The following is a 27585-nucleotide window of genomic DNA, read 5'->3' as shown; positions in this document are numbered from 1 at the left end:
ATAATGTGGTGTGGAATACAGTTGCAACCCATCCACAGAACTATTGATGAATTAGTTATTCTACAAATGATTAGAGAATAAGAAGTTTATGGAATAAGATGCCAGAAGGAATGTATTTTGAATTTTAGGTGGTGATTGTATAAAGCAGAAAATCAAAAAGGTTTTTTCTGGACCTTTGAGCTCTATGTGATTAGAAAGAACTATACCAATTGTATCAAGTTCCTACTGTAAGTCACTTTCATAAACAGCTTTCAGAGCAATGGAGATGTCTACGAAGAAGAAGGACAACATGATGTCTCTCTAATAATACGTTTCCATGCAGTGTACATGATGTTGTTTCTAGTGTATAAGATGATACTGAATTGAATGCACTGAAGTAATTATCTTTGTGGATCCCAACCTGTATCATCACCTCAGAAACTAGTAGGGAACTATTCCATCACTCGAATTACTCGATGACCACTTATCAAGGATAATGTACTTCCCATCAAGGTTGGACTAGATGACTTCTGAGCTTTAGACTAAGAGGCTAAAAATATTTCTAAGCAGTATGGTGACATGATCAGATTTGTACAGCAAGGATGCAATTTATCTGCCAAACTGTACAAGAAAAGTCTCATTCCTGTAGCATCGTAGCCTACATGTATAAGATATCAAAGAACATGAAGGAAGAAAATCATAGTTCTTCAGGAGTAAGTATTTCATTTTTGTTCAGTAATTTTTCACTCAGGTGTAGCTCTTCACGACCCCATTTGGGGTTTTCTTGGCAAAGATACTAGAATGGTTTGCCATTTCCTTCTGCAGCTCATTTTACAGATGAGGAAACTGAAGCACGCAGGGTTAAGTGACTTGTTTAGACTCACACAGCTAGTAAACGTCTGAGGCTGTGTTTGAACTCAGGTCTTCCTGACTCCAGGCTGGCCGCTGTATCCACTGCACCACCTAGCTGTCTCAAGTGTTTAGTAGTCTCCTAAAGTAACTACTTAACTAAATTAAGTAGTTAGTATTCCCTTAAATTAAGCAGCCTGGAGGACAGAGGCAGCATGTTGCAGTAGAGTAGAATGAGCATTGGATAGTATCAAAAGATCTGTCAGTTTCTTGTTTCCTGTGGGACCTTGGACAGAATATTTTGCCTCCTCAGTACTTTTATCTTGACAATGACTGAGCTAGATATTTTCTAAGGTCTTTTCCAGACCAAAGTTCTGTGATCCCATGCTACTGTTGTCAGCAAGTCCTTTAGACTTCTAGCATGGTACAGCTGAGGAGTATTTCATAGCGCTTTGAGGTTTATGAGGGACTTTTTATGTATGCTATCCTCCTTTGATCCTTGTGAGTGTTATTATTGTTCCCATTTTATAGATAAGGAAACTGAGTCTGAAAGGGGTTAAGTGACTTGCTCAGGGTCACACAGCTAATAAATATTTGAGTCAGGTTTTGAAATCAAATCTAACCTACATCAGGGACAAAACTCTGAGGACTAGGAAGGTTAAATGATTTGCTCAAGGGCACTCAAGTAGTGTCAGGGGCAACATCTGGACTTAGGCCCTTTGACTACAAACCCAGTACTTTATTCATGTTACCTCCTAGCTCTGTCTCTAAAATAAGTTAAATAGTAGATTATACTACGAAGTATAATAAAAAAAAAAGTTGGGCAGCTAGATAGCATAGTAGATAGGCACTGGGCTTGGAATTGGGAAGACCCATCTTCCTGAATTAAATCTGGCCTGAGATATTTCCTAGCTTTGTGACCCTGGGTAAGTCACTTAACTCTCTTTGCCTCAGTTTCCTCATCTCTAAAATAAATGAGCTGGAGAAGGAAATGGCAAAGCAGTCCAGAAGGAAACTCCAAATGGAGTCATGAAGAATTGGACATGACTGAAAAAGACTGAATAACAAAAACTACAAAGTCCTTTGAGGTCCTTAGGGAAAGGATTTGTTTACATAATTTGGACAGCTTAGGAAAGGTATTCCATTGTACCCCCATGTCATCAACCTTCTTTCTAGTTTTCTTAAAATTAAGTTTTCCTAGAATTGTAAAGAGGTAGAAGGGATATAGTCCAATCCATCTGTCTCATATATGAAGAAAATAAAGCCCAGAGGGTTTAACTGACTTGTCCAATGTCACACAAATATGTCTACAAAAGATCTGGGATTTGAACCAAATTCCTCTTCAAAGCTGTCAGTCTTGCTTAATAGGAGTATTTCTTTGACTACGCCATTCCTGATGTATCCTTAAAAAATGTCTTTTGTTACATAGCACAGCTACTTTGTTTGCAGCATAGTCATTTCTAGAAGTACTTTTTCCCTCACTTCCCTATTTCCACTTGAAATTAAAATTTCACTTCAAATATAATGATGGTTAATGTAAATATAAACAAATTTGTAGAATAATTCAATGTTAAATTGTTTATTTACTCATATGCATGTCACTTTTACAGTAGCAATACATGGTAGAAACATGATGAGACAAAGTATCAGAATGAGGAGGTAAGGCAAATGGCTATCATGGGCCATTCTAGAAATTGGCTTCCTTCTAGTAATTACAAGAATTACAGAACGACAGATATTCAGAGTTATAAAGAACCTCAGCAGTCATGGATTCCCACCTTTACCTGAATAAAAATCTGTTTCCATGTCTCAAAGTGCTTATTCATCTTTTTGGATGAAAACATGTTAATAGGTTCATTTAAGTGGCAGACAGATTTTTTCCCTTCTCTTCCCCCCACCCATTGATGATTAAAAGAGATGTTACACCAACTACTAAAATTTCTTTAGGCCATTGTGACTGTTTCCTATTTTGCCCTTTTCTTCTTACAGTCTAAGAACTTAAAGTCCATATATTTGAAAATACTCCTATTAGTGTGAATTATTTTCCTTATGTTCCTGGGGTTACTGTGATAATTGCAGTTATAATCCTCAGTCTTGAGATCTATTCTAGATCTCACTAAGATCCTTCCAATATTTCCCTAAAATTGCAAATTATGTCAGCCAGTCAGTATTCCCAGAAGGTATTAATGATCAACTCTCACTGATTATGGGCTATAAATATGGAATTTAGATAAAAGGATGCAAAATAGAGCTTTCTGAAAAGGAACATTAAGGTGAGAGAGAATCAGGTCCCTATTTCTATTATTCTTCAGTTTTACTCTTCTCCCATTTGCTTTTCCTCTCTTGACTTTGGCTTTTTCCTTAAGTCCATTAATAGACTAAGAAGTAACTTCTGTTTGCCACAACTGAAGTCTTTACTTTCTTTAAGAACTTTTAGTGGGGCCGAGGCTATCTTGGTATTAAGACAGAGAGTTTATATACTCTCTTTTCCTCCTTAGCGTCATTTTGGAGCTTAAGTTCTATATTAAAATATTTATTTAAGAAACAAGTAAGATTTTATATAGCCACTTTCTAGGCAGTGTGTCTTGAAATGTGCTTTTTCCAAGGCTATGGAATACCTAGAAAAATTATGGTACCAATAATTGGGAGATCTGCACTTGGAACCTGTCTCCTTACAAATAATAATTCTATGACCAGAGCCATAGTGATAGCTGCTTAGCTAGCACACAGAGTTCCAGGAAAAGCACTTTGCTAAATCTTAGAATGCTTTATAAATATGAGTAGTCATTCTTATTAAAAGGTCTTATTCTCTCTCATCTTTGAGTTGAGCTTCAAGCAGTTCTAAGATAAAAAAGGAAATTAGTCTTGAGCAATTGATGAATGTTAAGCAGTAGTTATAATCATTGACAGTTCTGTTTTTAGTTCTGTTTCCTTATTTCAGTGTATTTTTCAGTATAATCTCTTATTTCTCTCACATCAATACCTTACCTCTTCCACAGATGTTTGCTGAATGATAGTTTTCTAGTTCTGCTTCCATTCCTTCTGATTAGGTCAAGCCATATCCATCAGATGTCACCTTCTTCCAGCTGTGGAAACACTCCTCTATAAAATAAAGGGCATGGTTAAAATGACCTGAAAGCCCAAATATAAGGTGTAAAATCTGTATTTAGAATAGATAGGAGTTTCTAGTTCCTACATTTTTGTAATTTCCTTTTTGATGTTATGCTTATTAACATAGGGAGGAGATAGAAAGGAATCATTCATTTTACTGCACTAGCATTAAGCTTACCAGATAGCATTAATCCAATACTGACTTTTTTTTAGATCCTGGCCTACTGCCAAGTGCCCATACTTGTCAAGAAGCTTTTTACTGTCAGAAGTGATTTGGCCATCTAATTCAGCTCTGCATTTATTGAATTTTGTCACACTCCAAAGCAGAATGATTTAAAGGAAAATGATTTCCCTGATATTTTTTAAAGCATTTGGTGTAGCATTCATTATATGGTAGTGGAATAACAAATAGTTGTATATTTTAATATGAGACTGGTGCATTCCATATGTTTTTGTCATGGCAGGTACAAATTTATCAGTAACAGAACAAGAAAAGTGGGAGTAAGGTGGCCATTTTTCTTAAACATAGTCTCTCTTGATATCTTAAAACTTCTAGAAAAAATATGTTTATGAGGCTTTAAGGTTCGAAAAGCATACTACATAAATTTGCATTTGATTCTGGTAATGACTCTGAAGTTGTTGCTGGAGCTGTCCAGTCATTATTCACACCAGTCAACATCAGAAATGTGTTCTTACCTGATAAAGGTATTAAGACTGATATCCCCACCCTTACACTATGATCCTAAATTGTGCTTTCAAAAATACTGAGTAAATTGTTATTTAATGTTGAGTTGAATAAATGTGTGACTATATTGAGTAACATACTTTATTAATATTTTGTTAACATCATGATAAATATCGAAATTACTTTGTTAACAAATTGATAACACATTAACAATTGATATTGTTAACATGATTTTGTTTTTATTTTACTGTTTTTTTTCCTTAATAGTCACATTTACAATTGAATTGTTAAATTTGGATTATAAGAGCTCTTGGCAGGTTTTTAGAATAAGACAAATTTGGACAATTAACTTGTTTGTAGTATTTCAAGACTTGAAATATTTTTAACTTGTTGGTGTTGTGGAAGGAGAACTAGATTGGACCTTGGAAGACTTGTGTTTGAATCCTAGATCTGTTATTTCCTACATGTTTGCTTTTGTGCAGGTCACTTAATTTCTCTGGGACTCAGTTTTTGCATAATCTAAGATTTGGGCTAGATCCTCTCTAAGGGTCCAGTCTATTCTTTTACCTTTGCTGACAAAATATTTGAGTACAAAGCTTAGGGGAGTGTTTTATAGATAACACATGGCCATCTATACTCTTCTTGTAATTAAATCACACTTATATTTAAAACAACAACAGAATTGCTGTCTGCTTTAATTCTACATGTTAAGTTGCTGCTGCTAGCCTATTTACAGAAAATTTATAATAAGCCTGATCTTGCTCCCTTTAAAAGGGGATTGAACTTGACTCTTTTTGATATTTTAGGGGTGAATAGCCTTTCTCAGTCACTCAGTGCCAACCAGCTAATCGCTACCACCCTCACCCACTTAGACCTCTCAGGGAACGCTCTTCGGGGGGATGACCTCTCGGTAAGACTTTCTTGTTATATTGTTTGGTTTCTTGGACAAAGTTGTATTTTCATGAGTTATGTACGTTTCCCAAAGGGAGTGCTTTAGTTCATGCCCTTCCATATGCTTAATTATGAAATCTGTGCTAATCACATGACTAAGTTGGTTTTTAGTGAATCGTCTTTCTAAATGTCCATAATCTTCCTTGATAATATGTGTTTCCTTCAGTGTAGTCATTCCTTTCCCTTTCTGGTACAGCAGTTAAACTTTTTTGAATGTTGCTCATTTTCTCCCTAATTTCTAAAAAACTTTTAATCACTTTTTAAAATTTATAGAATAAAATAAGCATGTGATTTTAAAAAAAGATGATTGCACATGAAACTGCAAATCTATTATGTACAACTTGCTATTCCTTTTAAATATATAAAAAGTTATCTTGTAAATTTCTCTACCACCCTCCCCACCCATGGCTGCCATTAGACACACACAGATTTTATGTAAAATTATTCTATATAGTATCTTCTTTCTTAGCATATCTTCTTCCACAGTGGATAGAGCACTAGCCCTGGAGGCAGGAGCATCTGAGTTCAAATCTGGCCTCAGACACTTAATACTAGCTGTGTGACTCTGTCACTTAACCCCTGTTGCCTCACCAAAAATAAAAATCAAAAATAACTCATGTGATGTGTAGAACATTGGTCAGACAACCCGTATGGTTCAGAACATTGGCTATTCCACAGCAAGTGGAGACTTGGTTGAACTGTACCATTTAAGGATGTGATAGTGGAATAAGCATAATTGAATAATCCTGGAATATTCAGTTATTTCAGAAACAGCCATCCTTAAAGATAGGTAGCTCCTTGGAGCTTCACACTTGGTCCTTGAAGCAAGTGTGAAAGAAAAATATTCTGAAAAACTTAAAGCAATAGGTATCTCCAGCTTATTAAGAAATGGATAAATAATGTAGATATTTAGCAGCTCTCTTCAGTATGATAAATTAATCATCATAAAATTAGATAGAAATCGATGATCATGATGAATCCTGATTTTTACCTTTGGTCGGCATTCATTGCAATTCAGTAAGCATTTTTTAGGCAACTACTGACTTCAGGGCCCCGTTCTGAAAGTGGAGGTACAAAGCAGCCTTTGCTCCCAGGGGGTTGCCATCCTACTAAAATGACGGTTACTGGCTAAGCTGATCATATTATAATCAGTCAAGCCTTAAGGAAACTGACGTGTTGATGAGATTCTTGGGAGTAATTTAATTGTTATTCCAAGAGTTTTGATGGCACCAAGCACATTTGTATCCTGTTTGTTCCCCCTCTCTTCTTTTTATCCTTCTTCCTGACTTTCTACCTACCTTGCTGAAAAGATATTTTTTGCTTTTTTCTTATGGTGAATTATGACTGTTGTGTATATCCTTGTGATCACCTTAACTGATGATTCATTCTTGCTGTTATCCCTCTAAAAGTATGGATGCAAAGGCCTAATTTATACAGTTAATAAGATGCTAAACAATTGAAGGAAGTGCTCGGCAGGCATAAATTATAGAGATTTAATATTAAATGAGAGCCAATTAAAAGTAGTAAATGTTATGTGACCAAACTACAACTAAATGACAACAGTATCAGTCATGTAAGAATGTGTTTTTTGGGAAGGATGAGAAAGTTCTGGTGGACATTGAAGTGTTTCAGGGATATTTAGCAGTCCATAGGAACAGTATCTGTGATTTCACTGATATAGGAAACTCCTTCTACCAGGGTTGTTCTATGCCTTTCATATAATTTCTAGTCAAAGAGAGGTGCCTGAAGCACCAAGAGGCTGAATAACTTGTCGAAGGTCAATCAGTCAGTATGTGTAAGAGAGAGGACTTGGATCCATGCCTTCTTCTGAGGCCAGTTTGATTCTCTGTCTACCATATTGTGCTACCTTTGATCAGTCGATTCACCTAGGATTTAAGTGTCAGCTAGGTGCAATGCACTATTCTAGCCATGGATCTTAAATCAGAAATATTCATAGCTTAAGTACTTTGTAAGTCTGCTTATCTCAGGCTAACCTTCTTTTGGCTAAATTATTTTTTCATTGGAAGAATAATAACTGTCACCATATCTGTCTTCCAATTGAAGTTTTAGAAATTAATGGAAGTTAGCCAGTGGCTACAAGGCTCTCAGCTAAGTAAAGGAAAGAATTTGTACTTCTTTTTTCACAGTATCTTTTGGCATATATACAACTTTTAAATTTTGTTTTATTTTATTTTATTTCATTATGGAGAAAGAGCATTCCTCTTGGAACACTCTAGATCTTACTGTGGCCTCTCATAATGCAGATTAAAGTTCTATCAGAAGTTTTCGATTTTCAGTTTTTCACACACACACACACACACACACAGAATAAGTCTATAGTTCTGCACTTTTGGCCTTTGTGTGAAGGGAAGGCTATGTGTAACCTATGAAAATGGAGTTTCCCCAGCTGTGGATGAGAATTTTTTTTTAAAATTCCCTGATAGGTCTGTCAGATCTGTCTTATTAGATTTCTAAAGTGCTTCAGGACAGGAAGACCATGTGTGACAAAGCAGAGGCTGGCCAGAGAGCATCATATGGTTCAGATTCAAATTAGTGGTGTTCCTAACACAGGGTACAAGACTTCATTTGAACTTTCAAAATTGATTAGTATTTTTAGAGAGTGACTGTAATTCAGGTGGCACTTCAATCTCAGGAGTTAAAATTAATTAGCACTTTTCAAAATGGTGTAGCATAAGCTGAGCTATTCAGACAAACCTAGTGAGGCATAACAGACAAGGGCTTGGGGAGTCTAGATTTCATTTGGAGGTTTCTCATATTTTATCTCAAGCTTAATTTTATATTGAACATTTTCTTGAGTTTTGTTTTTAGAATTATGGCATTGTAACAAAAATTGTGATAATATTATTAAAGGGGGAAAAGATATAGAAGTAATATGAGCAGATTTTCTAATTTTTCTGAATTTTCTAGTTTTTTAATGCTAGAAATATTTGATCTTATTTTTAGTGTTTGTAGTGGTTAACTTCTTTTTGTTGTTCTTTTTTCCCCCAAGTACCTGTACAACTTTTTGGCTCAGCCAAATGCCATTGCTTACCTGGATTTGTCCAACACGGAGTGTGCCCTGGACATGGTAATGTTTCTTTATCTTGCCTTGGAGTCTCAGCATCCATTAAGTTGTCATACAGTGGAATTTCTATTGAGTAAAATAGACTTATGTAGTCAGCGATATTTGATAATCAAGCTGAGGTTTTTACTTTCCAGGTCTGTGCAGCACTTCTTCGTGGATGCCTTCAGCATTTAGCTGTCCTCAGCCTCTCCAGGACTGTCTTTTCTCACCGGTATGGCATTCCTCCCAAGCACCATTAGTTTATTTTTTTTAATTAATTTATTTTTAGTTTTCAGCATTCACTTCCATAAACTTTTAAGTTTTAAATTTTCTCCCCCTCCCTCCCCAAGACGGCATGCAATCTGACATAGGCTCTACATATACATTCCTATTACACATATTTTCACATTAGTCGTGTTGTAAAAAAGAATTAGAACCAATAGGAGGAACCATGTGAAAGAAGAAACAAAACAAAACAGAAGGGGAAAAAAGCCAATAGTATGCTTCCATCTGCATTCAAACTCCATAGTTCTTTCTCTGGATGTGGATAATATTTTCCATCATGAGACTTTTGGAGACCCTTGCCCTGCTGAGAGTAGCTAAGTCTATCACAGTTAGTCATTGCACAGTGTGGCTGTTATTGTGTACAACATTCTCCTGGTTCTGCTCACTTCACTCAGCATCAGTTCATATAAATCTTTCCAGGTTTTTCTGAAGTCAGCCTGCTCATCATTTCTTATAGCACAATAGTATTCCATTACATTCATATCCCACAACTTGTTCAGCCATTTCCTAATTGATGGGCATCCCCTCAATTTCCAATTCTTTGCCACCACATATAGAGCTGCTATAAATATTTTTGTCTATGTGGGTCCTTTTCCCATTTTTATGATCTCTTTGGGATGCAGTCATAGAATAAGCACCATTCATTTCAACTGTGTGTCAAACAGTGAGATCTTTCTCTGTCACAGAGATTTTAAGTAATGACTTTCAGATGAATCCTAAAAGGCAGTAATCACCATATAATTATCTAACGATATTCAATCTTAAAGAGTTTATTTTTTTCTTTTGTTAAGTTCTGTTTTGGACTTGATCTATGCATTCATCAATGTAGAGAAGCCCTGATGGGGAAATCTCCTTTACCTGTGTTGATCAGCAACTCTTCCATGACTTATGGTCTTAGAGGGTTTCCTTAAAGAGGACATTTGGTTGCATCTCCACAATTCCTGAAGCCATCACTATATTTCACTACATTAAAATAAATACTGTAATGGTCATATCTATAACCACCCTAAAATCATCAAATTAGGTTGTTATACTTTAAGAAAGCAGGGAATTATGTGTAATATTAGATGCCCTTCAAAAATCATTATAAATAAAAAACAAGTTCTGGTGCTCAAAAAGAGTAAAGCTTCTGATATCTGGGAAATCTGATCATGTAGAAACTTTATCCCTGAGAATGATATATAAAGAAGCATTGCCTTATATGTGTGTGTATACAATTTGACAATTTAAATTAATTTGTGATTGGATATATAATAAAGATAGTATGTGTGTGTATAAAGATAGTATACATATAATGTATAATAATTTTATATATGTGTATACTATCTTATACATTAAATTACAAATTTATTTAAATTGCCAAAATGGCATAAATTCTATTTAAGCAGTTCCTCTCTACAAGCTATGGTAAGAGGTTTACAGAGAAAGTAGGTGAAAAGGATTGAATTGGAGATAGAAGTCACTGGCATACCCAAATTGTTAGACTGAATAGAGAGGTCGTCATGGAGTGTGTAGGTTTCATCTCCTGAAAGGACTTCCAAAACTTTTGCTTCTTGGCTCGAGTTGTAAATTTATATCATTCAGTAAGATTGTAAGACCATAAAACAGACTAGTTTAGATAAAGCTATGAATGTTTGATTAGGTGAGTAGATATGTAGATGAGCACTTGGAAGAAAAGTTGAGTAAGTTCACCTGATTTGAGTAAAATACTTAAATGTGGAATACCATTACAGTCTCTTAAATAAAAGAACATTGCCTTCTTGAGGACGCTTAAATGGCATGGATGAAATAAGCTGATGATGATTTCTTAACTCTGATGACGATAGAATTTGTGACTTGACTAAAGATTATTTCACAGGAAAAGAAAGAAAAGGAGAAATTAATTCAAAGAATTAATCTGTTAGATTGCTAAAATGAAGCAGTGACTAGGAACATGGAGCGCTGTAGGGATATCGCTGTTCTTGGGAGCAGCATTGTTGGAAATTTATAATCCCATTAATACACGTATAGAGATGTTCATTTTTCTTTTATTCAAGTGGAACAAAAATGGCAAAATTCCATTTTCCCTTAAAGAGCCTGAAATTATGTGTGTCTTCTGGTGCTGACTTAACGTTTGTCAAATATCAATAAGTATACCAGAGTGTTATTTTTGATACTAGAACAATACCCACTGAACAGAATAGAGAAAATATTCAAGCTCAGTAGTGCAGTGGCTTTACTCTAGCTAATCTGTCCCTCTTAAATACTGGATTACTTCTTAGTCCTAGTGATCTGTTCACTGACTTCATTCCATTCTTTTCTTTTCTCTTTTTTTTGGGGGGTGGGAGGGGTGAGGCAATCAGGGTTAAGTGACTTCCCTAGGGTCACACAGTTAGTAAGTGTCAAGTATTTGAGATCAGATTTCAATTCAGGTCCTCCTGACTCTAAGGCCAGAGCTCTATTCACTGTGCCACCTAGCTGCCCTCATTCCTTTCTTTTCTCAATGCCAGAGTATGTATTTGGAGGTTGTGGATATTTCCCTTGTCTGTCATTTCTGTAGAATTGTGGGCTCCCATATGTTTAATCAAATGTGTTTGGTGTACCTGGAAAAATAATAGTTGAGAAATAGAAGATGTGGCCTGACAATCTGTTACTATTCCTATTTTCCATGTTGTTTAGTGATTTGTATCACATCGGAATAATTCAAAGGTTGTTTGCATGTGATTCTCAATGCTTTTACCAACACTACAGAGGGCAGGTAGGGATTGTCAACATCATCAGATGATCAGTGAGACCTCCTTCATTGGTCCCTTTTACCTTCATTTATTTATTTAGTTAGTTAGTTTTGGTAAGGCAGTTGTGGTTAAGTGACTTGCCCAGAGTCACACAGCTAGTGAGTGTCATGTTTCTGAGGCCAGATTTGAACTCAGGTCCTCCTGACTCCATGGTCCTACCTGCCCCCACCTTTTACCCTTTAATAAATGCATACTTTTATACTTTGATACATATGAGATCTCACTGATTTCCCTCCACTTGCATAGATCATTGGGAGCCAAGTGACACACTGGATGGGAATGCAGGGCCTGATTAAGACTCGTCATCCTGAGTTCAGATCTTGCCTCAGACACTTAGTAGCTATGTAAACCTGGGCAAGTCACTTAACCTCATTTGCTTCAGATTACTCAGAAGTAAAATGAGCTGAAGAAGGAAATGGCAAACCACTCCAGTGTCTTTGCCAAGAAAACCCCAAATGGGATAATGAAGAGTTGGACACAATTGACAAATGACTTGAAAAACAACACCACCACCACCAAAAACACAATGCAGATCACAGCTTGTCCATGCCATCTATCCTGTGGCGTTCTTGTCCACTTTTTTCCATAAATCCTTCATAAAAGATGCACCCAAAATGCTTCAGGCTTTTCCTTGAGTCCTTTAAAAATACATGGATTCCCATATACCTCTTGTGCTATTTATCTGTTGATCCATTCCTTTACTACACAACTGACCCTGAGTTTCTTCTCCAGTTGTATGTGCCACAGAGGTCTTTACTGGGACTTTGGGAACTGTCATTGGGAATATGTTTCAGCCTGACTCCACCCACAGTGATTGTCTCCATTGCCCTATGCCAGTAATCATTCTTCTGAGATAGTGGTCTTTAATGATTCTCAACCATGTAAAAATTGTTCTGGGCTTTCAACAGTTCCCAGTTGCTCCTTGCTACCAAAGTCCATGTTTTTATTTTTTATTTTTCAGAGTTTTAATTTCTATTCATCTTTCATTTTGAATTCATCTACATTTCCCAAAGCATCCTTTCTAGAGAACCATCCATTTATTTTTTTTAAATTTTATTAATTTATTTTGATTTATCAATAATTTCCATATGCTTTTGAGTTTAAAGTTTTTCTCCCCCTTCCTCCCCATCACCCTCCCCAAGATGGTGCACAGTCTGATATAGGCTTTACATTTACATTCTTATTAAACATATTTTCACATTAGTGAAGTTGTAAGCAAAAATTAAAATCAATAGGAGGAACCCCTCAGAAAGAGGAAACAAAACTCAATAGAAGAGAGGGGGGAAAAAAGATAGAGATTCAATTTTCACAGTTATGATTACTATCTGTCTTTTTCTGTATCATTTTTTCCCTGTTTATGCTTTTCTTTCTCCTCTCTCCCTACCCCCCCACCAGTACTTTGCTTTTGACCACCGCCTCCTTCAGTCTTTCCTTCCTTCTATTAACCCTCTCCCCCCTCTTCCCCTTCACCTCCACTGCTTCTTCCCTCTCTTCCCTCCCCCCTCTCTTTTCTTTCCCCTTTTCCCTCCTACTGCCCATATGGCAAGTTAGATTTCCATACCTAATTGATTATGTTATTCCCTTCTTGAGCCAAATCTGATGAGAGCAAGGTTCAGACAATGCTCACCCCTTCTTCCCCCCGCCCCGTAATAGGATTTTCTGTCTTTTCCTGCCAATGTAATTTACCCTTGTCTGCCTACTCCTTTCTCAGTACATTTTCTAAGATCAGACTAATCCACTTACTTGGATCCATTTAACCCACTTGATTAGATTTTTTTTTATCATTACATCAAAGTCAATTAATATCCACCCCCTTTATGTATACTCCTTTAACATGGTGTAATAACAATACAGTTCTCAATAGTTACAAGTATCATCTTCCCTTGTAGGGATGTAAACAGCCCTCCCTTATTAACATTTTGTATCTTTCTGTCCCATTTACCTTTTTATATCTTTCTTGAATCTTGTACTTAAAGATCAAATTTTTTGTTGAGCTCTGGTCATTTTATGAGGAAGGTTTGGAAGTCCCCTATTTCGTTGAATATCCATCTCCTCCCTTGAAAAATCATGCTCATTTTTGCAGGATAGTCGATCCTTGGCTGCAATCTAAGCTCCTTTGCCTTTCGGAATATCATTTTCCATACCCCTTGGTCTTTTAATGTAGAAGCTGCAAGGTCCTGTGTAATCCTGACTATGGTTCCATGATATTTAAATTGTTTCTTTCTGGCTGCTTGCAGCACCTTCTCTTTCATCTGGTAATTTTGGAATTTTACTATTATATTCCTTGGCGTTGTCTCTTTCAGGTGGTGAGCAGTATATTCTTTCTATGGTTATTTTACCTTCTGGTTCTAGGACTTCAGGGCAGTTTTCCTTTATGATTTCCTGAAAGATACTGTCCAGGCTCTTTTTTTTCATCATGATTTTCAGGTAGTCCAATGATTTTTAAATTGTCTCTCCTGGATCGATTTTCCAGGTCGGTTGTTTTACTGATGAAAGTATTTTACATTTTTATCTGTTTTTTCATTCTTTTGTTTCCGTTTGACTGATTCTTGCTCTCTCATAGAGTCATTAGTTTCCATTTGTCCAATTCTAGTTTTTAACAGATAGTTTTCTTCTATTAGTTTTTGTGCTTCCTTCTGTAATTGGCCAGTTGTATTTTTAAGGGATTTGTTTTCTTCAGTGTACTTTCTTTCCAGTTTTCTAATTGTGTTTTTTTAGGACTCTTCTACCATGCTCATTTGACTTTTAAAATCCTTCTTGAGCTCTTCTAAGAAGGTTTTTGGGTTTCAGACCAGTTCATATTCCCTTTTGATGTTGCAGGGTTTGTTGACAATGTTGTCCTCTTCAGAATTTCTGTCTTGATCTTCACTCTTCTCATAATATGAATCTGTGGTACGTTTCTTTTTACTCATGGTTTCTTTATTCCCTGGCCTTTAAAGAGATTGATCTCTCCTGCTGGGGAGCAGAGGGCACTGGCCCAAACTTCTTGGGTTGGGAGCCTAGGTCTTGGTCACTGGCTTTATGTGATGGGGCCTCTTATGTTGGCAATTGGAGGCTGTAGGGTTTTGGCAGCTTACCTTATGTTGGGCTGGAATCAGCAAGGCTGTGGAACTTTTAGGCAATTCTAGTTTGCCTGCTTTTCCTTTCCTTTAGCTTTCTTCAGCTCCTTTTAGATGGGTGCTGCAGGATGTTTATCTGCCTGGGGTCCCTTGAAATGCTGCCTCCCTCGTTTCTGCAATTGCACTGGAAAGATTCCTTTGTGGTAGAGCGCTGAGGCACCTAGTGGTTTTCTGAGTTGGTTTCCACTGATTTACCTGCCCTCACTGAGGCACTGAGAGGTCCAGGTGTTGGTGTTTGCCTGCTCTACCACCTGGGCTTCAGGATCTCCTCCTGGTTGACAGTTGGAGGCTGTAGGGTTCTGACAGCTTGCCTGGTGTTGGGTTGGAATCAGCAAGGCTGGGACTTTAGGAAGACTCCAGGTTGCTTTCTTCAGCTCTTTTCAGATGAATGCTGCAGGGTGCTTATCTGCCTGGGGTCCTTTGTAGTGCTGCTTCCCTTATTTTTGCTGAAGCACTGGGAGACCCGTTTGCTGGGCTGCTGCACTACTGTTCCCCATCTTTCTTCTAGTTCAGTTATTCCAGGGTTTTTTTTTTCTAGGGTGATATTTTCTGGGTTTTCAGATGTTGGTAGTGGAGGGTGAGAGCGACTACCTTTTTGCTCCACCATCTTGCTCCTAGAGGAGAGCCATCCATTTATAACAAAGACTAAAGGAGGGGAAGACTTCAGGAAAAGTAACCACCATTTAAAAAAGTTAGGTGCCCAACTCCCAAAGGGCATCTTGTTTAATACCAAATTATGCATATTCACTTTTAAACCTCAGGACTTCTCTTTGAAGATCAGCAGGCATTAGTTTATTTGAGAAGAGAGAAGGATGGCATTGTGCAAAAATTGTTTTAGGATACAGTAAGGAGTGAATAAATACCTTTTTATTGATTTGAGGGTCTATTTCTTCACTTATATTTCCCAGTCCCATTAATTGATTTGGGGTTGTTGGGTTTTTTTCCCCCACCTTTTAAGTACCTCTGAAAATTTAGCAATTCCATCCATTGATTCACAAAAGATCCGTGTGCAGCCATTGGGTAATTGTGTATCTGTCGACATTGGCCAGTTTGGAATTACATGTTGCTGTGAAAATGTCAGTGCTAACCTGTTTTATTTTTTGATTTGCAGGAAAGGCAAAGATGTACCCCCATCTTTCAAACAGTTTTTCAGCAGTTCTCTTGCCTTGATGCAAATCAACCTTTCAGGCACTAAGCTCTCTCCTGAGCCTTTAAAGTAAGTGACTTGTTCTTTTTCTCCAGAGCTTTTGAAGTTCAATTTTCTGGATTATTTTATTGAAGAATGGGAGATGTAATCCAAAAGCTCAGAATACAGATCAAAATACCAGTGCTTTCTAAGCCTCCATCAGGTTCTTTTTGACCACGAGGAGGGTGAGATCCACAGTATTGATGCTATTAGCAACTTAGAATAAAAAGATCTCCCTCTTGTGAGATGCAGTTGGCTCACTTTTTTTCTTTTATGAAATCTTTGCTCAGAAGGATTTTTTTAAATTGATTATTCTTCAAGAATCTTCTGGCATATATTCTTGAGTGTAAATTGTTGTGTTGTTGCTAATCTTGATAGCAAATGTTCTGACTAACTTAATGATAAGCAAACTCTAGAACAGTTATTTGTATGTTTATTTAGGAGCAAATAATACAATTTCTAAATTATCCTGACCCTGATTCAGATTCTTTTTTTCTTATCATTTTCTTTCTAATGAGCTGTCTTTTGTTTGTTTCAATGGTATGGAAGCATCAAAGTGGAAAACAGAATGCAAATAAATCAATTTTACTATTGTTTAGAAGTTCCAGTGAAATGATTGGTAGTTGAAAATATTTAGTAAAATGAAACTTGAGGAGTATGTGGCTTTCAGTCATGCCCTTTGCCCTTCACTACCACAAATAATAAAAACTTTGATGTTGTTATGAAGGCAATAGAATTAACCTATCTTTTGAACAAGGAGTTGTCTTTACAAATAGTTGTGACAGAAGCAAAATGTCCTCTGTCATTCTCCCTCCTGTACCCAACACCCCAAAAACAGAACTGAACAAAATGTGAGTATTTTTCCCTTTACACCATTACTGAAGAGTTTCATGTGAGGTCATTTAGGGTAGTAGGCAGTCAACCTCTATGTAGTTATTTCTTCTAAAAAAAATTAGACATTTATCTAATTGTGCTGTTATTCTTTTTATGGCGTTTATCTAATTGTATATATTTTTGGATCTTTCCACAATTGTTGAGGATTTGACAATGTTCCCTAAATTATGCTGTAATTGTAGATTAATTACTTATCAAAACAGGAATACATTGCCAAATATTTGGCAAACTTTAATGGAATGGTCATTTAAAAAAATATGGCCAATGTGAGCTATGTTTGGCTTGAGTAAATAAATGTATAACAAAAATTTTGTTTTATTTTTTAACAAATAGAGGGGAAGGTGAGAGGATAAGAAGATGGATCTTCATATAAATAAAATAAAATTTAATTAAACAAATAAAACAGCAATTCCATTTATACTAAATATCTCCAACCCAAGAGATAAAATGTTTATAGTGAAGAGAGGCTAATTAATTAGGCAGACTTTGTACTTTGTAGATATAGCAAAAATTGTCTTTTTATCCTAAAAATGATTTTTTAAATCTGTTAAAGCATAATTACCCTATAACAGGTATGTTGCCATGTCCCCATGTTTTGTGAAGTATTTCCTTTGTACTTGTGTTAAATTGCATTCAGTTGTATAGCAAACCTTATTTATGGTCTTACTTTAAGAAAGTAAACTTTTTAAAGTGTTTATACCTACCATAGGTAAAATGTGGAATAAATTAGAAATTATTGAAATGCCCCCAAATTGGGGAATTACTAAACAAAAGATGACATAGCAAATCAATGAATCATTATACTGTTATTTTATTTTTTTTGCTTTTTGGTGAGGCAGTTGGGTTTAATTGATTTGCCCAGGGTCACACAGCTAGTAAGTGTCAAGTGTCAGAGGCATAATTTGAACTCAGGTCCTCTTGACTACAAGGCCAGAGCTCAACCACCATGCCACCTAGCTGCCCCCTTATACTGTTATTTTAAAAGAATGATAAATAATTTTGGACTGTGTGTCATGAGGCCTTTACAAAGTGATGCAAAAAGGGCAAAAAGTAGACCTCAGAATAATGTATGGACACTGATTATACTTTTTTGCATAATTGTATTTTTGGAATTATAAGGTTTTTTTGATGCATATAATTATTTTTTATTGGTTGACTTCTGAGAGGATAAACTTTTTTATTATGCAGGTTGTTAAAAGCAAATTTTAAATTTTAAATAGTAAGCTTTTTAAAAACCCCAAATTCTATTTACTGGGTATTCTCCAAACATTTCTGTATATATGTATGACAGTAATCATTTAATTTTTTTGGATTATAGAGGGGATTTCAGGATCATTCAGTACTCCAAGGTCATAATCGCTGGCAACAATTATGTTCAAAATAATTTTAATTCAGTGTATTTTATTAAAGTTTTACAGGATTGCTGATCTATTTGTAGTAGATACTCAGTGTTGTAATACCTAGAATACTTAATTACCCAGAATACCCCATTCTTGTACCACCTGCATAAAAGTTTACTGTATCTGGATAGCATATTTCATAATATGTATGTGATATATCAATATTTGTGCAAAATTATAATCATGCCAAATTAATAATCCTTTCACCTTTGTGGTTACTTCTTTGTGGAAGTGTATGAAAAATATTGATGGGGGGGCAGGTTTTGTTCATTTCTGCATATATGCTATTCACAAATTTGAATGATTTTTTTCTGTGATGATGATTATAATATTTAACTATTTTAACTGTAAATAATTAAATATTGTGTTGATGAAACTTCTATAAAGAAATAAAGAAACAATTCTGCCTTGGTAGAATAAGAATCAGATAGTGTCCAATTTTCAAGAAGTAATAGGTACATGTAAAAGGACTGGATGTGGGGTGGAAGGATGCAGGCAATTAGAAATTGTTACATTAATAGTTTTAGATTGTGAAATAACAGTTCTCCTTACAAACTCTGTTTTTGCCCTACTTTTCTTTTAATAGAGCTAAGGGGCAAGTCTAATGATTTTTTTTTAAAGCAGGGAATTATTTGTTTCATTACTTGGTCTTTCATTTTGAGGCCATGTGTTTTCATTCAAGCCAAAACATTTCAAGCATACTTCAAAGGCCATTGAGTTTCTGTGCCTTGATGTTTTCTTTAGAGCTCTGCAGGAGGGATTGCGTGGTGTGCTTCAGAAATCTCCCAGGGCTATTGTTTTAGGTATCTAGCCATTAAGGATTCAATCTATACTAATTATTTCTCTGTTAAAAATTTTTGGCTTGGTATTTTTAATAAATTCACTTAGTGGTGCTTTGAAAAATATTATACATAGAATTAACCAATCAGAAGCAAGGAGATTAAACCTAAAACTCAACTATCATTTGTTGTCTTAGTGTTCCATGGTTGCAGGGTCTTTGAAGAAAGAAATTATTAAATTAATCAAGATTTGTTCACAAATGAATTAAGATAAATAAAACAGCTTGTTTCAAAAAGCTGCCCAGTGCATTTTGGTTCATCGTTAAATGACAGTTTCTACTGGGTTGGTTATTTTTGTTGGCTTGGCCAATAAAATTTCTCAGTGGTTTTCTCCCAATTGTGGATTTGATTTAGTTAAAGATCTTAACAGATGTTATTACTCCTGTAGCCTTAACTTTACCAGGGAAAGGCGTTAAAAAGGGAAAAAAGAAAAATTTTTTTCCTTCAAAGGTAGCATATAAGAATATTTTAGAATAAAAATGCAAATCTCCTCCCATGATAGTTTCAAGCCAAAAAATTCAAATAATAAAATATTTAAAAAAAGAAGCAAGACCTATACACCAATAATATATGTCTATCTTTCCTAATAATCCTCATGAATAAGGGATTCTGTTATGTTTGGAGGTACATTTTCTAGAGATTTTTTTTCTCTACTCCAATCCTACTCTCTGAACAAAGGGATAAATTGAATTAGAAAAGGAGTGGACAAAGGGATATGAGACAAGGAAATAAAGAAAAAGAATGCAAGGTATGAATTGAGACGAACTGATTCATAGAAAAGTGACTTATAGATGAAGGAAAAGTCTTTCATTACATGCTCTGATACAGTTAAGAGAAATAATATTTTGAACTCTATTTTCTCAAAGCTAACATAATTGAGTGAAAAGTGAATTTGTTGCATGATACAAAGCTTTAAAAATAATTTTTATAGTATCAAAATATTATTTTTCTTTACTGAGTTTAGTCAAATGGACCTGTAAGCATATATATATATATATATATATATATATATATATAGGCCTGCTGTGACAAACTGGAGAGTGGAAGTAATTCAGTACTTTCCTTATAGTTATTATTAGGGGAAGCAATGTATGAATTAGTGAAAATCCTGAATTACTGGCACTCAGTATTTTGAAAGAAATTCAGTTTTATTTTTCACAACATATTGACCTAGCAGTTGGCCAGTGAGGCATTGCCAAACAGAAGTCCTATGGCATAGATTAGGAATAGATAAGAATCACATATTAACCAACGCATTATCTGCTTATATGTGGGTGCTGTTAGAGTACTTTTTGATTTTAGGAAATATATTCCCCTAGGATACTTTTACCCCTAATTTGCATATCAAATTATTTTATGTTGATGTTTCTAAAGCAAGTTTCATCTGGGCTTTTGTCCAAATGATCACAAAATATGGATTAATGAGGTCTGAACTCATGACCTCATGCAAGGGGAAATGTTTAAATAATTTTCATTTAGTCACTTCATGCTGAGTGGGAGGCATATATACCATTGTGAGGTGAATCAACATTATTCCTTTTTTTTTTTTTAAAGATAGCTCTCAGCTGCAGTTTTCCTAGATCACACTAACATGGAATTAGAAAATAAGTGAATTTTCATAGTATTGACTTTTTAATCATTGCTAAAATGAAATAGTGTATATATTCTTTTATCTGCTAAACTGGTTAATTTTGAACACTGGAATAACAACACAGAATATGGCTTCTGCACCCAAAAATAAAATCTTTTGGGATGCTGTCTTTTATCTTCTTTGCTGCTCTGATAACAATTACCTAATAATCTAATCATTATTAGTGATGCTCTAAAGTAGATGCAGGTGGGAATTATCTTTGATGAACTCCATTTAATTTCAGTGTGCAATTAGTTTTACTGTTGGTTTATTTGCATAGGAATAGCATTCTGGTTGGCTTTTGCATTTATGATAGAACTCTTACTGTGTAACACCAAAGAAAGCTATAGAGCCATTTTATCAATGTTGCCAAAAAAATGGAAATACAATTGGAATTTCTTTTTAAAAGCATTAATGTCTTTTGTTTTTATGTCATCTTGATTTTCAGATAGGTTGTTCCCCATTCCCTTACCTATTATAATGCAATATAAAAATAAGAGGGAAAAAAGGGCAGTTTGGCAAGAGTAACCCAAACCATGTATGAGATAAATCTAATGATATATGTACAGTTTCGCCCTCTAATTTCCTTCCCTCTACAAAGAAGATAACTAACATTTAAAAAAAAATCTGAGCTGATATTTTCAGTTTGACCTGTGATTCAGTTAATTTTCTTTCTTCAACACAGATTAAAGTGTGTGCTTGACTTTTGATTGATTGGTTATTTAATTTTACAAAATTTTTTCTGCTTACATAAAAAACCAATTTTTAACATTCATTTGAAAATTTTAAGTGCCAAATTCCTTTTCTCCCTCCTCCTTTTCCTCCTTTCTGAGAAGGCACGCAATTTCATATTGATTATTCATATAGTCATGTAAAATGTATTTCCATATTAGCCATGTTTTGAAAGAAAACACAAACCAAAAAAAAAAAAACCCGAAAGGAAAAAGAAAAAAAGTTTCTTAAAAAGTGTATTTCAAGGGGCAGCTAGATGGCGAAGTGGATAGATAGAGCAACGCCCCTGAAGTCAGGACGACCAGAGTTCAAATGTGACCTCAGACCAAACACATGATACTTAACTAGCTCTGTGACTCTGGGCAAGTCACTTAACCCCAATTGCCTTAAAAAAAAAAAGTGTGCTTTGATCTGCATTTCAGATTCCATTCTTTTTCTGGAGGTCGATAGCATTTTTAATCAGAATTTTGACTTTTTCTTTTTAAAAACACCCAAACTATGAATTTGGTAGTTTCATCTTAATTTTCTTTCTCTCTTTTCCAGAGCACTCTTATTGGGTTTGGCTTGTAACCATAATCTGAAGGGGGTTTCTCTTGATCTCAGTAGTTGTGAGGTAAGTCTGATTTCAGTATATGCCTATGAGAAAATAGCCTCAGAATTGCGTTGACTTTTTCCTGGCATGTGACACTGTAACTCCACAGGGTATAAATGGTGGAGAAAAAACATGTGATAAAAGTTCTGATTCTGTTTTTCTCCAGGTGTTAGCCATTACACTGCTAGCACCCTGTTTGGCCTTCCAAAAAAAGCATTCAAGTATGTTTTTTAAGGGACTCCTTTTTCTATCCCATTACCTAAGAAACCATATGTCAGGTAGGTGGCACAGTACACGGAGTGCCGCGCCTGGAGTCAAGAAAACCTGAGTTCAGATCCAGCCTCAGACACTTTGCAGCTGTGTGACTCTCCTCACTTACACTTTGGCTGACTCAGTTTCCTCATCTGTCACATGAGCTTCCCAAGGTTGTTATAGAGATAAAAGGAAATGATATTTGTAAAGCATTTTGAAAATCTTAAAATGTTTTATAAATGTTGGTTATCCTCATCTTAATCATTATCATTGGCAGTTTTCCCATTGTTCACACAGATTAAAACTCTCCTATAATTATGTAGTGATCTTTGTGAGTTGCTGTAGCAAAAAAATTAATGAGCTTGCAGGCAAGGGGAATATACTCTTCTCCAAACTACTTCTTGGACAGTAAGTTTATGGTCTGTCCATTTTCATAATTGTTTATCTGTCACTGATCTCTCACTTCTGGCTGCCTATGCTAGAGCAAACAGTTTTCCAGATGGGCTTTGCAGCTCTATTGCTTCTGTGTCTTATTTCATGTATTAAAGTGTGTTATGCCTAATATTCAAAATCCAGCTAAACCTTGAGATTATGATAATGATTTATATAGTGCTTTACAGTTTACAAAATGCTTTATGACAATAATTAAGACATTAGCCACGAGATTTGACTAATACTCTAACACAGATTTGAAAATTTCCTTCCTTATTTCCACTTCTTTGGATCCCTAAGTTCCTTTATGGCAAGCTGTGCTGCCCCCTCCTATAGGAAGCCTTTCCTGATCATTCCAGTTATTAGTACTCTGACCCATCTCAAATTGCTTACTGTTTACTTATCTGCATATGTCTTATGTGCATATGGGCAGCTAGGTGGCACAGTGAATAGAGTGCTGGGCCTAGAAGACCCAAGTTCAAATCTGGTCCCTGATACTTACTAGCTGTGTGACCCTGACCAAGTCAACTTAACCCATTTGCCTCACTTTTCCCATTTGTAAAATGAGCTGAAGAGGGAAATGGCAAACCATTCCATATCTTTGCCAAGAAATCGCCAAGGAGTCATGAAGAGTCAGACGTGACTGAAAAAATGGCTGCATAATAACAAAACAATGACATATGTCTAGTATTGTTTTATCCCCCAGAAAATGTAAGGCTATTGAGAGCAGAGACTACTATTTTTTTCTTTGTCTTGATGCACTAGCCTAGGGTCTTAACATATCATAGGCATTTAATAGTAAAATATTATTATTGCTTATATAAATGCTTGTTTAATTGAATTACTACTGCAGAAAGTCTATCCCTAAATTAGTTCAAGAAAAGGCCAAGTTTTATGATTTTGTAACGTAAGAGGTTTTTGTTTTATTTTCAATACCTTCTTGTGAGAGCCTGTTATCTTAAGCATTCAAGGTTTTTCCCTGGCCTCTGTTATTGGTTAATCAGAGGATGATTAAATAATAGTAATAACAATAAACTTGTCATTTTAAAGTTTACAAAGTGTTTTTCTCACAAGGTTTCATAATATAAGTAATTATGGTATGATTTTCTTTATTATATAGGGGTAAGGACTATATCTCCCAGTAGAGAGTAAAACCTTTGATTTTACTGGTATGGGGAGCTTTCCTAGGGAAGAAACTCCCTAGACCCATGCAGTTGAGCATTTCATTGTAAACAATAGTCTTAGAAAGTTTCCTAGATTAATGAGGAGTTAAGTGATTATGCTAGGTTGACACGGCCAGTGTGTGTCTGAGCTGGGATTTGAACACATGGCTTCCTCTGTCTACTGTATCTGACTATCTCTGATCCACATTTTTTAGATGAGGATATTGCTATAAGTACCTCATGAAATTACTTGCCCAGTTTTACATTGAGTCTAACATGCATTAATTTTTGGAGTGAGACCTGATTGTTTTGACTAAAGGTCAGGATTTTATTTTTATTTTATTTGTTTGGGTTAGCTTTGTGGTTTGAAAATCTTTTTTAAAAAAGTTCTCATACTGCCTCTCTTCCTTCCCAGTAGCAGCTAGGGAACCTGTATGGTACAGTGCGTGGAATGCTGGGCCTGTAGTCAGGAAGACTTGAGTTCTAATCCTATCTCAGATACTTACTAGCTGCATAAGCCTAGGGAAGTCATAAAAAATCAAACCTCTGTCTGCCTTAGTTTCCTCATCTTAAAATGGAGATGATAATAATAGTACCAACCTCCCAGGGTTATTGTGAGGATCAGCTGATATAATAATATTGAAATACTTAGCACAGTGCTTGGCAGCATAGTAAATGTTTTATAAAGGTTATCTATTATTATTATTATTATCATCATCATTATCATTATTATTATTATTATCATTGATATACACTTGGATTCCTACTGTACTCCCAGAAAAACTGAATCAGAATTCAGTAAATAGCCTGTGCTTTCACTGATGCCCAGGTATGATATGGAATTAAGACATAGAAAGTGGTAGGGAAGTCAGCCTCCTGGCTGACTTTGTAATCGTGCTTAGAGGTGCTTTTCTGAAATAACCAGTCACCATGTACAGTGAAAAGAACATTGAACTAGAAATCAGAAGAGCGGAATGCTAGCACCAATCCTTGTATTAATGAACTTTGAAGCCATAGGCATGCTACTGAATTCATATCGGCCTCAGTTTTCTCATCTGAAGAGTAAGTAGTTTGGACTAAGCAATCTAAGACCTCTTAGAGCTCTAAGGAACTATGGCAAATCTGTAATGCATACTAAAAAGCAAACATCACCTGCTGAGGAAGGTCCATATAGTCAAAAGCACGGTTTTTCCAGTAGTAATATATGGCTGTAAGAGTTGGACTTTATGGAAAACTGCCACAGAATCAATACTTTCTTTTTTTTAAATTTTATTAATTAATTTTGATTTATCAATAATCACTTCCATATGCTTTTGAGTTTAAAATTTTTCTCCCCCTTTGTCCCCACCACCCTCCCCAAGACAACATACAATCTGATATAGGCTATACATTTACATTCCTATTAAACATATTTTCACATTAATGAAGTTGTAAGTAAAAATTAAAACCAATAGGAGGAACCATCAGAAAGAGGAAACAAAATTCAACAGAAGAGAAAAAAAATGATAACGATTCAACTTCCATAGTTCTTTTTTTGGATGTGGATAGCATTTTCTGTCACAAGGCCCCTGGAGGTGTAATGCTGAGAAGGGTTAAGTTTATCAATATTAGTCATGGCGCAATGTAGCTGTTATTGTATACCAAGTTCTCTTGGTTCTGTTCACTTCACTCAGCATCAGACCATACAAGTCTTTCCAAGTTTTTTTTGAGGTCAGCCTGTTCATTATTTTTTATAGCACAATAGTATTCCATATATATGTATACACACACACACACACACACACACACATACCATAACTTGTTCAGCCATTTCCCAGTTGATGGGCATCCTCTCAATTTCCAATTCTTTGCCACCACAAAAAGTGCTACTATGAATATTTTTGTACCTGTGGGTCCTTTTCCTATTTGTATGATCTCTTTGGGATATAGCACTAGGCGTGCTATTGCTGGATCAAAGATATGCACATTTTTATAGCACTTTGGGCATAGTTCCAAATTGTTCTCCAAAATGGTTGGATCATTTCACAGCTCCACCAACAATGCATGAGTGTTCCAATTTTCCCACATCTTCTCCAATGTTTATCATTTTCCTGTTTTGTCATGTTGGCCAATCTGGTAGGTATGATGTGGTACCTCAGAGTTGTTTTGATTTGCATTTCTCTAATCAATAATGAGAATCAACATTTTCAAATTGTGGGTCTAGAGAAGAGTTTTTAGAATCCCTTGGAGCAAGATCAAATCAGTCAAACTTAAAGCAGTTAATTTAGGTTGTTCACTGGAAAGTCAAATACTGAAGCTGAAGTTTGAATACTTTGGCCAGATAATGACAAGACAACCCATTGGAAACGACCCGGATGCTGGGAAGGATTGAAGGCAAAAGGAGTAGGGGACAGTAGAGGATGAGATGGATAGATAGTGTCATGGAAGTAACAAACGTGAGCTTGGACAGACTTTTGGAGATGGTGGAGAATAGAAGGACCTGGCGTGTGTGTCCATGCGGTCACACAGAGTTGGACAGGACTGAATAACAACAAGAGCTCTAAAATTCTGGATCAGTTTTCTCAGGCTGAGAACATTTTTTTACCGGTGGAAACCCAGTTTTTAGACTAGATTCTGAATGGCATAATTGTGATGTTACATGTAGACAGATGAATGAACTTATAGAGATCCTGCCAAGCTGTAAAGTTTTATGATTCCTGATTTGAATGCTGTATCTGAGATCATTTGAGTAGTGGTTTGGCTCCAGTACAAGCATATATGCTCCCAATGCAGCTATTTAAAATGTTGTATAAAGCCCTTGTATGATCATGACTTATTTTCACTTAATTTAATCTATTATCAACATTGGAACAGCATATATTATGAAGCCTATATGTGTACATATAGATACACATATTGTGGTGATGTACTTATTATATGGTATTACATAAGTATATTTCAATATTTAAAAGGTAAAATAATGCCTATTATGGCCATAGAATCAAATGATTGTTCACCATAACACAATGACAATGTAGAGCCCTTTGTGCTCCATGTGCCTTATTCTTCTTGGGAGGAAAAAAAATCTAGAGATTTGTTTTGAAACCATGTTAGTTATTAACAGAGGAGAAAAAGGAATGAGCTTTAAAAGATGGTTGTATTTGGATAGAAAAAGAATGAAAGTAAATTTAAGTCAGGAGTTTAAGTATCAGGAGGGGAGGCTAGTAATACCTCAGTTTACGTGAGTTATTTCTATACTCAGTATATGTTGATTTTCCCCCCTCCATTCTCACCTCTCTATGTATTGCCCTTATAGTTCTTATTGCATTTCTATATTCCCAGGTGAGAAGCTTTATCCAGGTGTTAATTTGAGTAAGAATGGCCTCATTTCACTAAAATTTTATCTTCATAAATTTATCATTATTGCTTAGAAATATGAAACCAGTATCCTTACATTTCCCTTTAAAGCCATGTCAGAAACCACAAAAAAGTAATGTCTCATAAGTTTAAATATAGGTTAATTTCCCTATTTTCCCCAAAGAATGATAGATGTGGAATTTCTCAATTCCTTCCCCTCCCATTTTTTTCAGTGTTGTCTCTCATATTTACCCCTTATCACAGAAGAAAAGTTCCAACTACTTAACTAAATATGTACCCTTGATTCAGTCC

The 27585-nt window shown here is 35.5% G+C and overlaps 1 protein-coding gene across 5 annotated transcripts in view; it reads left to right on the top strand.

Annotated features, from left to right (window-relative positions):
• CARMIL1 (capping protein regulator and myosin 1 linker 1) overlaps positions 1 to 27585 on the top strand; it is a 382099-nt gene that overhangs the window by 249588 nt on the left and 104926 nt on the right. For all 5 annotated transcript variants that reach the window (XM_020986870.2, XM_020986868.2, XM_020986867.2 and 2 more), the window contains 5 exons: positions 5431 to 5534; positions 8586 to 8663; positions 8795 to 8871; positions 15929 to 16033; positions 22042 to 22111. In XM_020986870.2, coding sequence (XP_020842529.1) covers positions 5431 to 5534; positions 8586 to 8663; positions 8795 to 8871; positions 15929 to 16033; positions 22042 to 22111 — 434 coding nt within the window. The remainder of the gene's footprint in view (positions 1 to 5430; positions 5535 to 8585; positions 8664 to 8794; positions 8872 to 15928; positions 16034 to 22041; positions 22112 to 27585) is intronic.

The sequence above is a fragment of the Phascolarctos cinereus genome, unplaced genomic scaffold (genome assembly GCF_003287225.1).
Source record: "Phascolarctos cinereus isolate Bilbo 61053 unplaced genomic scaffold, phaCin_HiC Scaffold_4;HRSCAF=312, whole genome shotgun sequence".
Classification (NCBI taxonomy): domain Eukaryota; kingdom Metazoa; phylum Chordata; class Mammalia; order Diprotodontia; family Phascolarctidae; genus Phascolarctos; species Phascolarctos cinereus.
This window is presented reverse-complemented; position numbering and strand designations above follow the sequence as displayed.